A 13,481-nucleotide genomic window follows, 5' to 3' on the forward strand; every position below is an offset into this window, starting at 1 on the left:
CCCAAAAGGGATTTGCAAGGGAGCGGGTCACACAGTGGTGTTTTTTTGTTTTTTAAGGAGGAGGTAGTGTGATTGCCATTCTTTCTTCTGTGCTGCCTTCAGAGCTTGGGTGGAAGGTAGCACAGCAGCACAGGAATAAGGGTGGCAACACTATACCATGCCATCCTTACTTCAGCAGCACTGCTGGGAGTGGCTCTGCCTTGAGAGATGTGGTCCAGGCTAGCAGTTGTAACTCTCCAGCTACCCAGCTCTGAATGCAGTGCTGCCATAAGTACAGAAGTAAGAATAGCAGTACTGCAACCCTCCCTATAATAACCTTGCAATCCCCCTCCCCACAACTTATTTTTGGGATGGTACTCCTACAATTACAACATTGATATTTAAAATATAAATAGCTGAAATCATGAAATACAGGATTTTTAAAATCTTATCTGGGAAATTGACCAAAATGATGAATTTGGTAGGACCCTACTTACGAATAAGTTTGTTTTAGTCATGGGATTTTTTAATAAAAGTCATGGGCAGCAAATAAAAATCCACTGCCTGAACCTGTCCATGACTTGCACTATATACCCCAGACTAAGTTCTAAGGGCAGCCTGAGGGTGCCCCAGATGCTTGGGGTGGGGTGGGGTGCGCAGGTGTATGGAGGTGTGCAGCCCAGGGTACTTGCTGTTGCTTGTGTGTACGTAGGCAGACAGATGGCCGGACATGGCATAGTACCCCTGCTGCTACGGTGGTGGCACTGATATTGCTTCTACTTGGTTCTGTGTCTCTCCCCAGAAGTGGCATTACATCGGTTCCTCAGCTCCTAGGTGGATCTGTGGCAAGGTTGGCTCTGCATGCTGCCTCCGCCCAGAGCGCCAGCTTCTCAGCTATGATTGCCTGGGAACTGCTCTCTAGTACTTAGTCCCTTTCCCACCCAATCTCTTGTTGTTGCTTGTGGAAGGAGTGGAGGGGGTACCAGACTGCCCCTGCAGCAGCCAGTGTGGCTGGCCCAGGTGCTGTCTGAGCTACTCAGGCAGCTTCCTGTCCAGCCTCACCTGGCTTGTGCTTCTTGCTATGACATACTTTACTCTTTGGCAGTAGTACACTTTAGTCCACATCAAAATTATGTTTTCTTCACTTTCTAGAATGGATAACAAGGTACAAGAAGAGTACTTGAGAAATGGCATGCTTTTTTTTTCTTTTAAAACAAATTGTCCATCTTTTTCTCTTGTTTTTTTTTCTTTCTTTCCCCTTTTATAGGATGCATGGAATTTGTGTTTTAGGCAGATATGCAGGCAAAATCAGTGTATTGCCTTAAATGTATTTAAAGTTTATTATGCAATTAGCAAACTTTAATTTCATTAGTGTGGAAATTTGGCAAGGTCAATTGTTTGTCTGATTTTGATTTAACATAAGACTTAATTGTGTTTCAAAAGGAGATATAATTTTGTTTGTGTTTTTTTTTCTGTGTTCAGGATGGATTGGATGCTTTGGTGTATGATTTGGATTTCCCTGCCTTAAGAAAAAACAAAAATATAGACAACTTTTTAAACAGATGTAAGTATTTAGTATTTTATTATATTATCAAATAAATTTTAACTAATAAAGTTATTAATACTAAGATTTAAAATTTCAAAAGTTACAAACAGTGAGTATTCCTGTGGCACATTAGAGACTAACACAAATATATATGATATCATGAGCTTTTGTGGACCAAAACCTACTTCTTCAGATGAGCTGGAGTGGAAAATAAAGGAACCCAGAACAGAAAAAGGGGGGGGGGGGGGAGAAAATACCCTGTCAATTATAGTGCCACTGCTAATGAGGCTAATTGAGTGGGCTGGAAGTGTCCCAAACTTAGCTTTTGATGTGTATGAGGTGTTAAATGTATGGAAAGGTGATTTTATAATAGGACATCCAGTTATTGTCTTTGTTCAAGCCAAGGAACAGTGCCAGATATGCATATGAAGGTGAATTACACACACTTCCTCTGTAATTGGCTTGTGAAAATCATAAGTACATTTTTTGAGTCTTGAAATTTTAAAGGTGCCGGACTTTCAGAAAAGACTGAACACCCAATCCTGAAAATCGAGACCCTTCAAGGTATTTTATGTTGGGACACTAAAACTCATTAGTAAATTTGAAAATGTAAGCCTGGATCATACTTTTTTCTATATTCTTCTCAATCTGGAAGATTGACTTTCCCTGTCAAAATTTGTGCTACAGCTGTCCTACTGGCAGAAGTGAGGATCCATTTCACTTTGAAGCTAGAGGGAATGCTAGTACTTTAAGCAGTGCCTCTGTTTCCCCCTTTCACATTCAGCATACTAAATTCTCAGAAGTAAGGGACTGTATGCTACTCTACCAAGCTTTAAGCAGTGCATGTTTGCTGATGAAGTTTTAAAGCAAGTGAATCTATTGGACTGTTGGAAGTCAGTGGCTAAGCACCTTGAACGGGAGTTTGCTGAAGTACTAAACAAATTTGAGACAGGAGTAGCCTTTTTTTGTAGGAACAGAGGATATTTTCTTTCAGCTTATTTTGCTGGTTCAGTTTAATGACTAGTTCATTCAAAGTTAAGAAACTGATTAGACATTAAACACAAGCATTGCTGTGTTTTTCCCATCCAATCAGCAAATAAAAACTAGATATGAGAGGATGAGATCTATTAGTTCTAAAATGTTGAAGGACATGGTGACTAGAAAAACTCAGTTTAAATCACTAGCTATCAATACTACTACTATTATTGATTACATTTGTTAATTTTAAAAGCAAAACTTGTTTTAAGAAATCCTCTTTCATACATGTCCAGTTCATTTAAAATAGTTTTATTTAAAATATTTTAAAAAATCAAGAAGACATTTAAATGTTTTTGTCCATTATAATGGAATTCCAATTTCTAGCCAAATAGAGCTTGACACAAATCATGAGTTAAAATGATCCTCTAGTCTAGTAAATAAGAAAATGCTTAATTTGCTGTTTTCTATCATAATAAAAAAGTAAGTTACGACAGTGATTATATGTTAAGCTCTACAGTTGTTTAAATCAATGTGTAACTAAAGTGTGTGCTGGTTAACAAAAAGTTCCAAATTCAGTTGCACATTTGACGTGTTTTGTAATAGTTACCAACCATGAAGAATCAGCCTTTAGGAAAATAACTAAAAAGTATGAATGCAAAACAAGATTAAAACGGATTATTTAAATTGTGGTTTCCAGCTTGCTTGATTTTTAAATCATGATTAAAATAAATTATTTTAATTACTCTGATTTTAAATCAGTCCACCTTATTATTTGAGGATGGAGAAGGTGCTGATATGGAGCTTGGTGTTACTGTGAACTGAACTGACCGGCATTATAATAGTGTTTTTAAAGTATTTTATTTTTAAGGCTGTTTAATATTAAATAACTTGTAATTGCATTTATTGTATAATAGGGAAAAATATGATTAAAATAATGCAATTAATTTATGACTTAACATTTTTACTATAAATTTGGGTTTGTTTTTTTCCCTCATGATCAGACCATGAATTTTCAAATAATCTTACTTGATAAACTTCTATCCCTAATACGGTGTCTAGTGAAAAATGAAATAAGTAGAGCCCACTTGGATTTAGGTAAGAGTTTTTTTGCTGCCTGGTTGCTCAGATGCCTAAGATCAAGTGTTTTGTTTAACTTCCTACAACTGAAGTTACACCTAAGGTAGTATAACCTTGTTATCATGAACATATTGTGTATTCAGTTGTTCTCAAAGAAGGTGTGGTGAAACTTTATTGGAGAAAGGGGAAGGTAGAGCTGGGCAAATAAAATATTCATTGCAGCAATTAAAATTAATGTCATTTTGATGATTAGAAAACAACTAGGCTTAGAAAACTTTGAATTAGTGGTAAGAAAATGAAACTCACATTTGCATCTTCATTAAAACCTATTTCTCTAAGTAAAAATTATATATCATAGATGGAAGCATAACAGTACAGCCTGAAATAGTATCAAGGTGGAGATATATACAACAAAAGCAAAGGAAATAAGATCACAGTGCTCCATGTGCAAAATGCCATGACACAGTGGGGTGAGTTTGAGACAGTAGTTGCCATAAAGAGACATAGTCAGGTCTTATTTGATAGATAGTGTTACTATAATAATAATACAAAAAAGCTTTTACACATCCTAAGAAATATTGCAACAATTCTATTTTTCTTTCTAGTTTTTTTTTTTTTTAGTTCCAATGGAAAATAGTTTTAGAAGAACCAAAGTAATACGCTCTTGCAGTGTTTGCAATCTAAATATTGTAGCATTGTTCTAAGACCCTAAAATGAAATTGCCTACAACAAAAACTAAAGCTTGCTGATTTGCTTTCGCAGTCCAACTTGAGAGACATGCAAAACAATTACATTTTAAAATAGCCAACTATAACAACTTAGAGTGTTTTAACTACATTTTCTTGTTTGTGTCATTGTTCAAAATATAAAAGAATTAAAGATGAATTTAAAAAAAACCAGGTATAATAAGATAAAATGAAAAAAGATTACACAATGAAAATGTATTTGCCGAAGGAGATTCAAATTAACAATTGGGCAAGGACAACCCAACCCATGGCTTGGACAATCCAGTCCCCATTCTGTTCGCAGTTTGGCTGGAGCATACCAAAGTAGAGCCAGTCAATGGAGTACTTATAATTATCTTATTCTGCCAGATACACATGTATCTAAAGCTATGTCTACACAGCAGCGTTATTTCAGAATGTCAGTCATTCTGAAATAATGTAGTGCAGGTCTACACAGCAAGCCCATTATTTTGAAATAAATACAAAATAACGAGCTTCTTACTTTGATTCCTGTAACCCTCTTTGTATTGTATGAGGGGTGTAAGGGAAGTCAGCTATTTCGAAATAATTGCAGTGTAGACAGTGCCAAAAGTCAAAATAAGCTATTCCGACTTGAGCTACGGTAATTGCGTAGCTTATTTCAAGTTTAGCCCTACTTTATAGATGTGCACTAACAGATCCTTGTATTTCCGTGTCTAACAGAGTATCCAGACACTGAAGAACAAACCCCGCAAAAGTGAGAGAGGGTTGATGTATAGCAGTGGTCCCCAACGCGGTGCCTGCGGGTGCCAAGGTGCACGCCGGAACATTTATGTGTGCCCGCTGAAACATCTGGGCTGGCCGTGCCCCGGGCGCATGGCACATGCATGGTGCCAGCCCCGCGTGCATGGCGCATGGGTGTTCCCTACCCCAGGCGTGTGGCGCATGGGTGTTCCCTGCCCCGGGCGCGCGGCACATGCGTGGTGCTGTCCCTGGGCTCAGGGCGAGTGGGCGGCCCCTGCCCCGGGCGTGTGGCACATGCGCAGTGCTGGCTCAGGGCGCATGGGCGGCCCGCACCCCCGCGCATGCAGCCCATGCATGGCCACGGCCTCGCCCCTGGGCGCCCGGCACATGAGCAGCCCCGCCCCTGGGTGCCCGGCAGACACGAAAGGTTGGGGACCACTGATGTAGAATATCACTGCAAGTAAAAAAAAGACCAATTATTTTCTTGCCCATAAATGGGGATGGAAAGTAGAGAGAAGGGGGTATATCGTTGGAGGAGGAGGAAAAGCATGGTTAATTCTCCTTCACAGAGAAATTTCCCATCAGTATCTATTAGGTCTATATTATTATTCAAGTTTATTGAATACCTAGAAGCCAAAACATTTAGCTCCAAATAGTGCTTAGCGTAGTACCTGTTTAGCACATACCTCTGCATTAATGTGAAGGCTTTTCCTACAGTGTTGACAGTCTTTTTGTCATTGGATTGTTAGGCAATCAGTTGTTAACAAACAGAAAAAATTTGTCATGGTGATTGTTATCTATCAGCCCTGTCAATCCTACTGATCCTCTAGCCTTAGACTAAGTCACCGTGCTCAAATAGTCAAAGAACTTAAATTAGATCTTATGCAAATTTACCAAAAAAACTGACCATTTTTACAAAATCTGAATCACACTTGTAATTCCATATTTATATAGTATCATTTATTAAAATCTTTGTATTATATACTTCTCTGTAAACTATGGGTTAGCGTTAGAAAGCAAGAGAAAAGACTACTCAAACTAAGGTAAATTCAGCTATGTTCCTGTTTTTTTACTTTAAATTTGTCCTTTTAAATATGCAAATTAATTTCTGTATTCATCTTTGCTTTTAAATATGCTCCCAATGTAGGGAAACCAAGTCTCTTTCAGTAGCATGCCAAAGAATTAGGATTTTTTTTTAAATGATTACTGCAGTGTCAATTCCTGTCCTCACAATTCTTTCAAACTTTCCTTTTTGGTCTAAAATTCTATTTTGGAAATAAAAAAGGTTTACTGCTATAAATGCTCCTTAAAAATGGGGCTGTTTAAAAGCTGTTCCATTCTTATACTAAAATGTGAAGCTTTTCCATGTAATCTCATGTGATTGTTGACCTATATGGATTAAAATAGCCTGTTTTTAATCTATGACCAAATTTGGAATTAGAGTATCTGCCCACTGGGAGTTTGTAAATTATTGTAGTTTATAGAGTGATAGGTTTATATAAATATTACAGTGATTCCCACTGCATGTTTTAAATTAAAACCCACTTTTGCAAGTACAGAAAAGTAATAAAAGTACCAACAGTGTATTTTCTAAGGAATTTATTTCAGTGTATTTTATATCTATATGGTATGTTAGTTTCTCAAGTCTTTTGCATACATGCCCTTTTAACGAAGATCTTTTATATTCTGTATATAAGCAGGTCACTCTAGATGCAGAATTTCTGCATTCCAGTAGCTGTTTGATATTTGTTTTGAATGAAAGCTTTCAATATTGAAACGGTTTGTTTCTCAGCTCGATCCTACAGTGAAGTTCTTGTACAGTATGGCATTTTTCTGTTACCATGGTGATGAAAGTGAGGTCATGGTTTCAGAATAAAGATTTCCAATAAGAAGATGAGCAAGTCCTTGTCTTAAACATACCTTTTAAGAAGCATCAGGTGTTGCAGGAACAATTATGAGTAAATGAATTGTACATTTGATTTTTGTGTTTAAATCCAATATGCTTGAAAGATTTTCTTAATATGGATGTTTTAATATTACTTCTGGGTGAATTCTTCACACAGTAGTTTAGAATTCTGCAAAACTCTGTGTATTTTATTTGTCAAAATAATACAATATAATCATACAAGTTTCAATTATTTTGTTAATATATTTAAAAATACCTCTCAATAAGTATATCTGTAACAATACAGACTACAGAAAGATTCAGGAAATACTATTTTGAAAAATAAATTCCTAACTAGGCATATTAATATAGAACTTTGTGTAATTCATTTGAACTACATCGCCATTTCTCCTGGCATTCTCTGTCCTCGTGTGGCTTTGCATCCCCCTGCCAATTGAGTCCCAGGCTCAATGTTGTTTTCCCCCCACTAGCTCCTGTGTCCTCAGTAGCCCTTCTGAACCCCATTGTGTGACTTCTCCAGGAATTCCATGTGCCCTGCTATGTCTAACCCCCCTGACCCTGTGAACTGTGTTCTGCAAGGAAGGCAGTCTCTGTCTTCCCTCTTACCACAGCTGGCTGCTCCAGGCCATGAGCCGGCTGTCCTCGCTTTTGGGACCACATCAGGCCCCAGGGGGCAAAAGGTGTAAATGTAGCATGACTCCTTTTGTTGCTTTCCTTTGGCTCCCCAGTGGAATCAGAGATAATGTGCAGGGAATATTAATTCTGAACTTGAACAATGACACAGGTGTATAATTTATAGTTCTGTAATTACCTGTATAGAAAGACACTGACAGTTTTATTAATGAATTGCTATACTGGTTTAATGCTTTATATTTTTTCTCTTTATACAAGATAAAGATATACTTAGTAAAATCAGGGATTTGCGAATGAAAGCTGAAGATTATGAAGTGGTGAAGGTGATTGGCAGAGGTGCATTTGGGGAAGTTCAGTTGGTAGGTTGTATTTCAATGTGTAAATAGATTTGGATATTACTTTGTGCTAGAGTGCCACTTACCTTTTTATTTTTAATAAGATACAGGTTGAGCCTCTCTAGTCCCAGCACCCTTGGGACTTGATGGGTTCCAAACCAGAGAATTTTCTGGACCACGGGAGGTCAATATTGTCTAGCAGCATTACCAACACTTCCACTGCTTAGTGGGCTGTTAGAGGATGTTTATGGGTAAATGAGGGGTATATAAAGTACAGAACATGGAGAACTAGGACTAGTGGCTGTAAACAAATTTTATGGGACTATGGGAAACTTGGTCACACCCATGAAAAGTGGACATCTGGCTTACTAAAATCATTCCGGACCATGGATGTTTCCGGATGAGAGTTCTGAACTAGAGAGGTTCAACCCGTATTTTAAAAATTACCTTAATCTTGTTATATAGGAGCTGTAAGCCTCATGAGCATTTTATTCTCAGAAAGTTTTCTATTATCATAACTTTTAATATACATGCATAAAAGCTGAAAGTGCGTGTTCCCTACCCAGAGGCTGAGTACCTCTCCGTAGTCCTGGTCACTGCAACTCTGTGAATTTGTGAAGCAGTTCTTGTGCTGGTGTAAATTGTCATAAGCTGATGTCAGTATGTTCTGACAATTTGCATCATCTGAGGAGCTGCTTCTAAGACCTGAACAGAGATTTTCCATTTATAATATTTTTGTGTGTTGTGAGTTCACAACCATTCTTGAATTGAATCATTTAGATGGGTAGCTAATGGATGAAATGTTAAATAAAGAAAATGTGCTCTTCAAAATCTTGATTTTCTTTTTACATTATTTAACAAAAATATCTACCCTTTTATTAAAAATAAATGCAAATTATGGAGCAATTATTTTGTACGTAGATCTTTTAAATATTTTAGCAAATGTTTTGGTAATCATATTGTAGTAAGAAACTGCAATTGTATACCATGTTCAGCAATATAATAATTATTTTTACCAAATAATAGCTAAGAATTGGATAAAATTGGTTAATTAAGGAAAAATGGGCAAAGCAGAAAAAATATTGAATTAAATATTTTAATTGATTGTCAGTATGAAAAAAACCTATTTTTATATCTTAATTTTATCTTCAAAGGTAAGGCATAAATCATCAAGGAAGGTGTATGCTATGAAACTTCTGAGCAAGTTTGAGATGATAAAGAGATCAGATTCAGCATTCTTTTGGGAAGAAAGAGACATTATGGCTTTTGCTAATAGCCCCTGGGTTGTTCAGGTATTGATACTACTGTTAGTATTTTTTTTATTATAGCCAGGTGATTTTGTTATATCACTGGATAGATTTCATTGTAATTAAAGCATTATATAATTGTTCAGTTCTAGCTTTGTTTCCTAAACAACTTACAAAACTGCCTTTTTCAGCCAAATTGAAATATTCTGTTTGGAAAATCCATTGAAAATTTGAAAGCTGCAAAATCAAAATTGTAATTGCCACAATTATTTTAAAATATTAAATTAAAGAGATATGAGTCTTGCAAATACTTAGCCGTGGTACTACTCTTAATTTTAAGAATAGTGTCTTCATCTTTGGTGGGTTATGATTTGAATGGCCAAACTTACAAGATCAAGCTCTTGTAAGCCATATTTACATTGATCTGGGAAATCATAATAGTATTTTTCCTATACAATTATTGTCTGAAAAGATTTTTTTTCATTGTTTCCAGACAGAGGTGTATAAGTTTACGAGCCATTAATTCATTCGTGGTGTGTATTTTGTGCAAACTTATACTAACAAATAAAAGATGGACTTTTTATTTACTTTTCAGATTGTGTGAGTTGATAGAAGAATGCTAAATTTGCAATAGTAAATCAAATGACCAGAGTTATAAGAACATTGCAGAAAAATCAGAAAAATTGAATACAGTAATTCCTCCTTTAACACTATAGATGCGTTTCTGAACATGTTTGTGCTAAGCGAAAACGTGCTATGCGGGGTCAATTTTCCCATTAAAAATAATGGAAAAGGTGGGGGTTTCATTTCAGGTTATGGTGGCAAAGTCAGTTTTTTGTTGGTGCTGGGTTGTCAATGTCAACATCAGATATCTTGCGACACAAGATATCTACCAACACAAGTTGCCAAGGTTTGTTAAAACACAAAGATTAACACATAAGTGAGTGGAGGAGTGCTGTGGCCACGTGTATTCATCTACTCATGCGTATTACCATTGTTTTCACCAACTTATACCGCCGCGTGAAGTAGTCCGCCACTTGATTATTTTTGTTTTATTTCGGGGACAGTCATGTTATTTGAAAAAGTTCCCAAAAAATATTGTGCTATTACGAAAACGTGTTAAGCAGGCACGTGTTAAACAAGTAATTATTGTAGTTGACATCGATAGCTTATGCATTATTGATAGGCAGATATACACTCCTGTATTGCTTCATGCATTCGTTAGATGACCAATTTGTAGTTCTATGCAATACATTATTTTAATAAGATCCTAAATGAAACCACTATCTAAAGACAATATGCAGGCACTTCAGGATAAAATGCAGACAGATACCTTTGATAAAGTATTTCTTTTTTTGTGCATTTGTAAACTAATGAATTGTCTACTACTGTAAACTAATGAACTAATTGATGGAAGTTTGTTGCCTAGTTATATGTACGTGTATAGTCTGAAGTGATCTCAGTGTTCATTGGGTCAGATTGTCTATCAGTCAATCTCCTTTAAACTATTCTTTAGCAGCATAAAGAGACAGGAGACAGCAGAAATACTGCCGCCTCTTCATATAGGAATTCTGGTTGACAAAAGTTGCAGGAATGGTTCTAGTAATTCTAGTAATCTTTAAATGGTAAAGTATTTGCAGAGAAAATAATTAGATTAATATAATACACAAAAATTGCAAGCTTTTACATTGAATTACTGAATATTCAGTTACTTATTTTTGTTCTCTTTTATAGTTATTTTTTGCATTCCAAGATGACCGTTACCTTTACATAGTGATGGAATATATGCCCGGTGGGGATCTTGTGAATTTAATGAGCAACTATGATGTTCCTGAGAAATGGGCAAGATTTTATACTGCAGAAGTTGTTCTTGCATTGGATGCAATTCACTCAATGGGCTTTATTCACAGGTGCATATAATTGCTATAGTTAAAATAAATCTCTATTCATCTTTACTTTTTCAGAATGTCTTTTTAAGAATTACTTAATCTGTTTTAAATTTGTTGCTGATGTTGTTACTGCATGGCTGTTCCCCATAGACACCTTCAAAATTTCTTTGTGTGAGGAAATGCAAATTGGAGATGATAACTTTCAATGTTAAGATTTTCAGCAATTGACAGTACATCAGTATTCTGTTCTCTGTCTGAGTTTGGGTTTTCTAGGATTTGCCCACTTTACAGGAAATAGAAACAAAACCAAAATGGATCTAGTAAACTTTCCCAAGACTTGTTACTAAAATTTTTAGTTTGGTAGAGAAACTACATGATTTAGTAACTAGATAATAATAGCATTTGGTAGTGTCTACTACTAGGTATTACTAGTTATTGGAAGTATTGGAATAGAGCCTAGTGATCAGGGCTCCATAGGGCTAATTACTGTGCATGCAGCTAGTAAGAGAAAGTTTCTGTGACAGTTTTGCTCACAATTTAGAGGAACAAGAAAACCAAAGGGTAAGAGGGGAAACCGTCAGAGATGGATAGTGTCTTATTGTAGGTTGCATAGCAGATCTAACTGGAATAGAAATTGGCCTGGAACTTGGGTTATCAGTACCCTAATCCACTGGATGAAGCTGCAATATTTGCATTAGACTATAATTCTAATGACATCCAATCAGTCTTACCAGTCCTCGGATTATAAAGGATTGAACAAATCTCAGGATTGGGTACAATCTTTCTGTATTTGTTCTGGGAAGTAAGCGACTAGTGGAGTGACTACTTGACTACTCGCTCTCCCCCTCCTCCCCTCTCTTGCTGCCTCTGTATTAGAGGCAGCAGCGGGGAGGAGAAACAGGAGCCGGTGTTGATTGGGGGTGGGGGGGCGGAAAGCGGGTTTAAAAGACAGTTCCCCTGCACATCTGGCTTCTTCTATAATTCAACTGAAGAGCTACAGTGGGAATAGCTCCTGGACCTGACGCAAGCCTTATCGACTAATGGTGTAGTCGATACAAATTGTATCGACTACATGATTATACAGTTACCCGCTTCTTAATATCCTTAATTTGTTCTACTTCAATAAATGTAATTTAGTTTTGTCTCCAAACTAAATTAAATTGAGGTATATTAGTAAGTAAAGTAGCTCTTTCAGCCTCTTGCTAATAAGGTAACACTGAAAGAGCACGTCAGAGAAAGGAATAATACTACTTGCAACTACAGCAATCATTTTTCAATTCCTTAGACATGCATTTCTGTCTGTGCATGTTAGTTGATTCACAGGAACAAAAAAATAACATGTACCACACTTCCATTCATAGTCTCCATCTCAGATTTTTTTTTAATTCATCCCTTCTTATTTGTAAAAGCAGAGTGCCTAGATAGAATACACCAATTTTAATGGCCTTTTACTTAATCCATGGTTGATTATGGATTGGCTATATAAAGAATGGGAGGCTTGTTTTAGTAAATGACATATATTGATATCTGCTTAATACCCATGAATGTGGCTACAGAATCTGTGTCCCCACAGGATTTTATATATAATCCATATTTTTCATTTTTTGTGTGTTTAAAAACAGCAGAATATTACAGTTCTAATTTACTGTACTATTAATCCAAATACAAGTTTCAGTAAAACCTCAAAACCACTAAACAAAGGAACATTTGACTATTTGCTTTGGTTGAAAAGAAAATGATCTAACATACAAATTTTCTGTTGTACAATGAAACAACATAAATTAATCAAATTATTTTGAATTAAATATGTATAATTCATTGCATTGTGAGGGGTCCAAAATACTTTGCACACTGTATACATTTAAGAATTACCTACTCATAACTGGAATAAGAATGCCTGGTGTAGAATAAAATAGGTATTTTGTGGTTAGAATTTGTGTAAAGTTTTTTGTTTTTTTTATTATTAATTATGAACTCAAGAATAACTGCTCCAACTGAGAATATAAGGGTAATTTTAACTTAGGACAAAGTAAATATCCTATTTGCAGTTTGGCCTTGTGGTCAGGATTGATACTTTAACAAAAAGAACTACTGTAAGAGTCAGATGTTTGGTAGAATTAATATTATACATAATTAATGATTAGCCATATCAAACACAATGAAAACCAGTTCCCATTATATGAAAGTGCATGTGTATTGCCAAAGTTAAAAGTAAAGTTAAATCACTGAGGAAGTGGCTAATAGCATTCATAGGTAGGTTGTTGAATTTACATATTTGTTTTTTATTAGACTCTTTTTTTCTTCTTTTGGATTTCTTTATTTAAATTTAGGAAGTGAATAGACAAGAAAGTGGGAAAAGTAATCTTTCTGTTCTAAACAATGAACAAAAACCAGATAGCAACTGAAGAGTCTGTTCTAGAGAATGTCCTAGATTTAATGAATT

The 13,481-nt window shown here is 35.9% G+C and overlaps 1 protein-coding gene across 3 annotated transcripts in view; it reads left to right on the forward strand.

Annotated features, from left to right (window-relative positions):
• Positions 1-13,481, forward strand: part of ROCK1 (Rho associated coiled-coil containing protein kinase 1) — a 145,628-nt gene that overhangs the window by 50,769 nt on the left and 81,378 nt on the right. For 2 of the 3 annotated variants that reach the window (XM_006139046.3, XM_075920910.1), the window contains exons 2-5: positions 1,462-1,543; positions 7,826-7,926; positions 9,057-9,194; positions 10,884-11,059. In XM_006139046.3, coding sequence (XP_006139108.1) covers positions 1,462-1,543; positions 7,826-7,926; positions 9,057-9,194; positions 10,884-11,059 — 497 coding nt within the window. Of the gene's footprint in view, positions 1-1,461; positions 1,544-7,825; positions 7,927-9,056; positions 9,195-10,883; positions 11,060-13,481 lie in introns of those variants that run through there. The other variant, XM_075920911.1, reaches the window with a different exon arrangement.

This window comes from Pelodiscus sinensis, chromosome 2, assembly GCF_049634645.1.
Source record: "Pelodiscus sinensis isolate JC-2024 chromosome 2, ASM4963464v1, whole genome shotgun sequence".
Taxonomy (NCBI): domain Eukaryota; kingdom Metazoa; phylum Chordata; order Testudines; family Trionychidae; genus Pelodiscus; species Pelodiscus sinensis.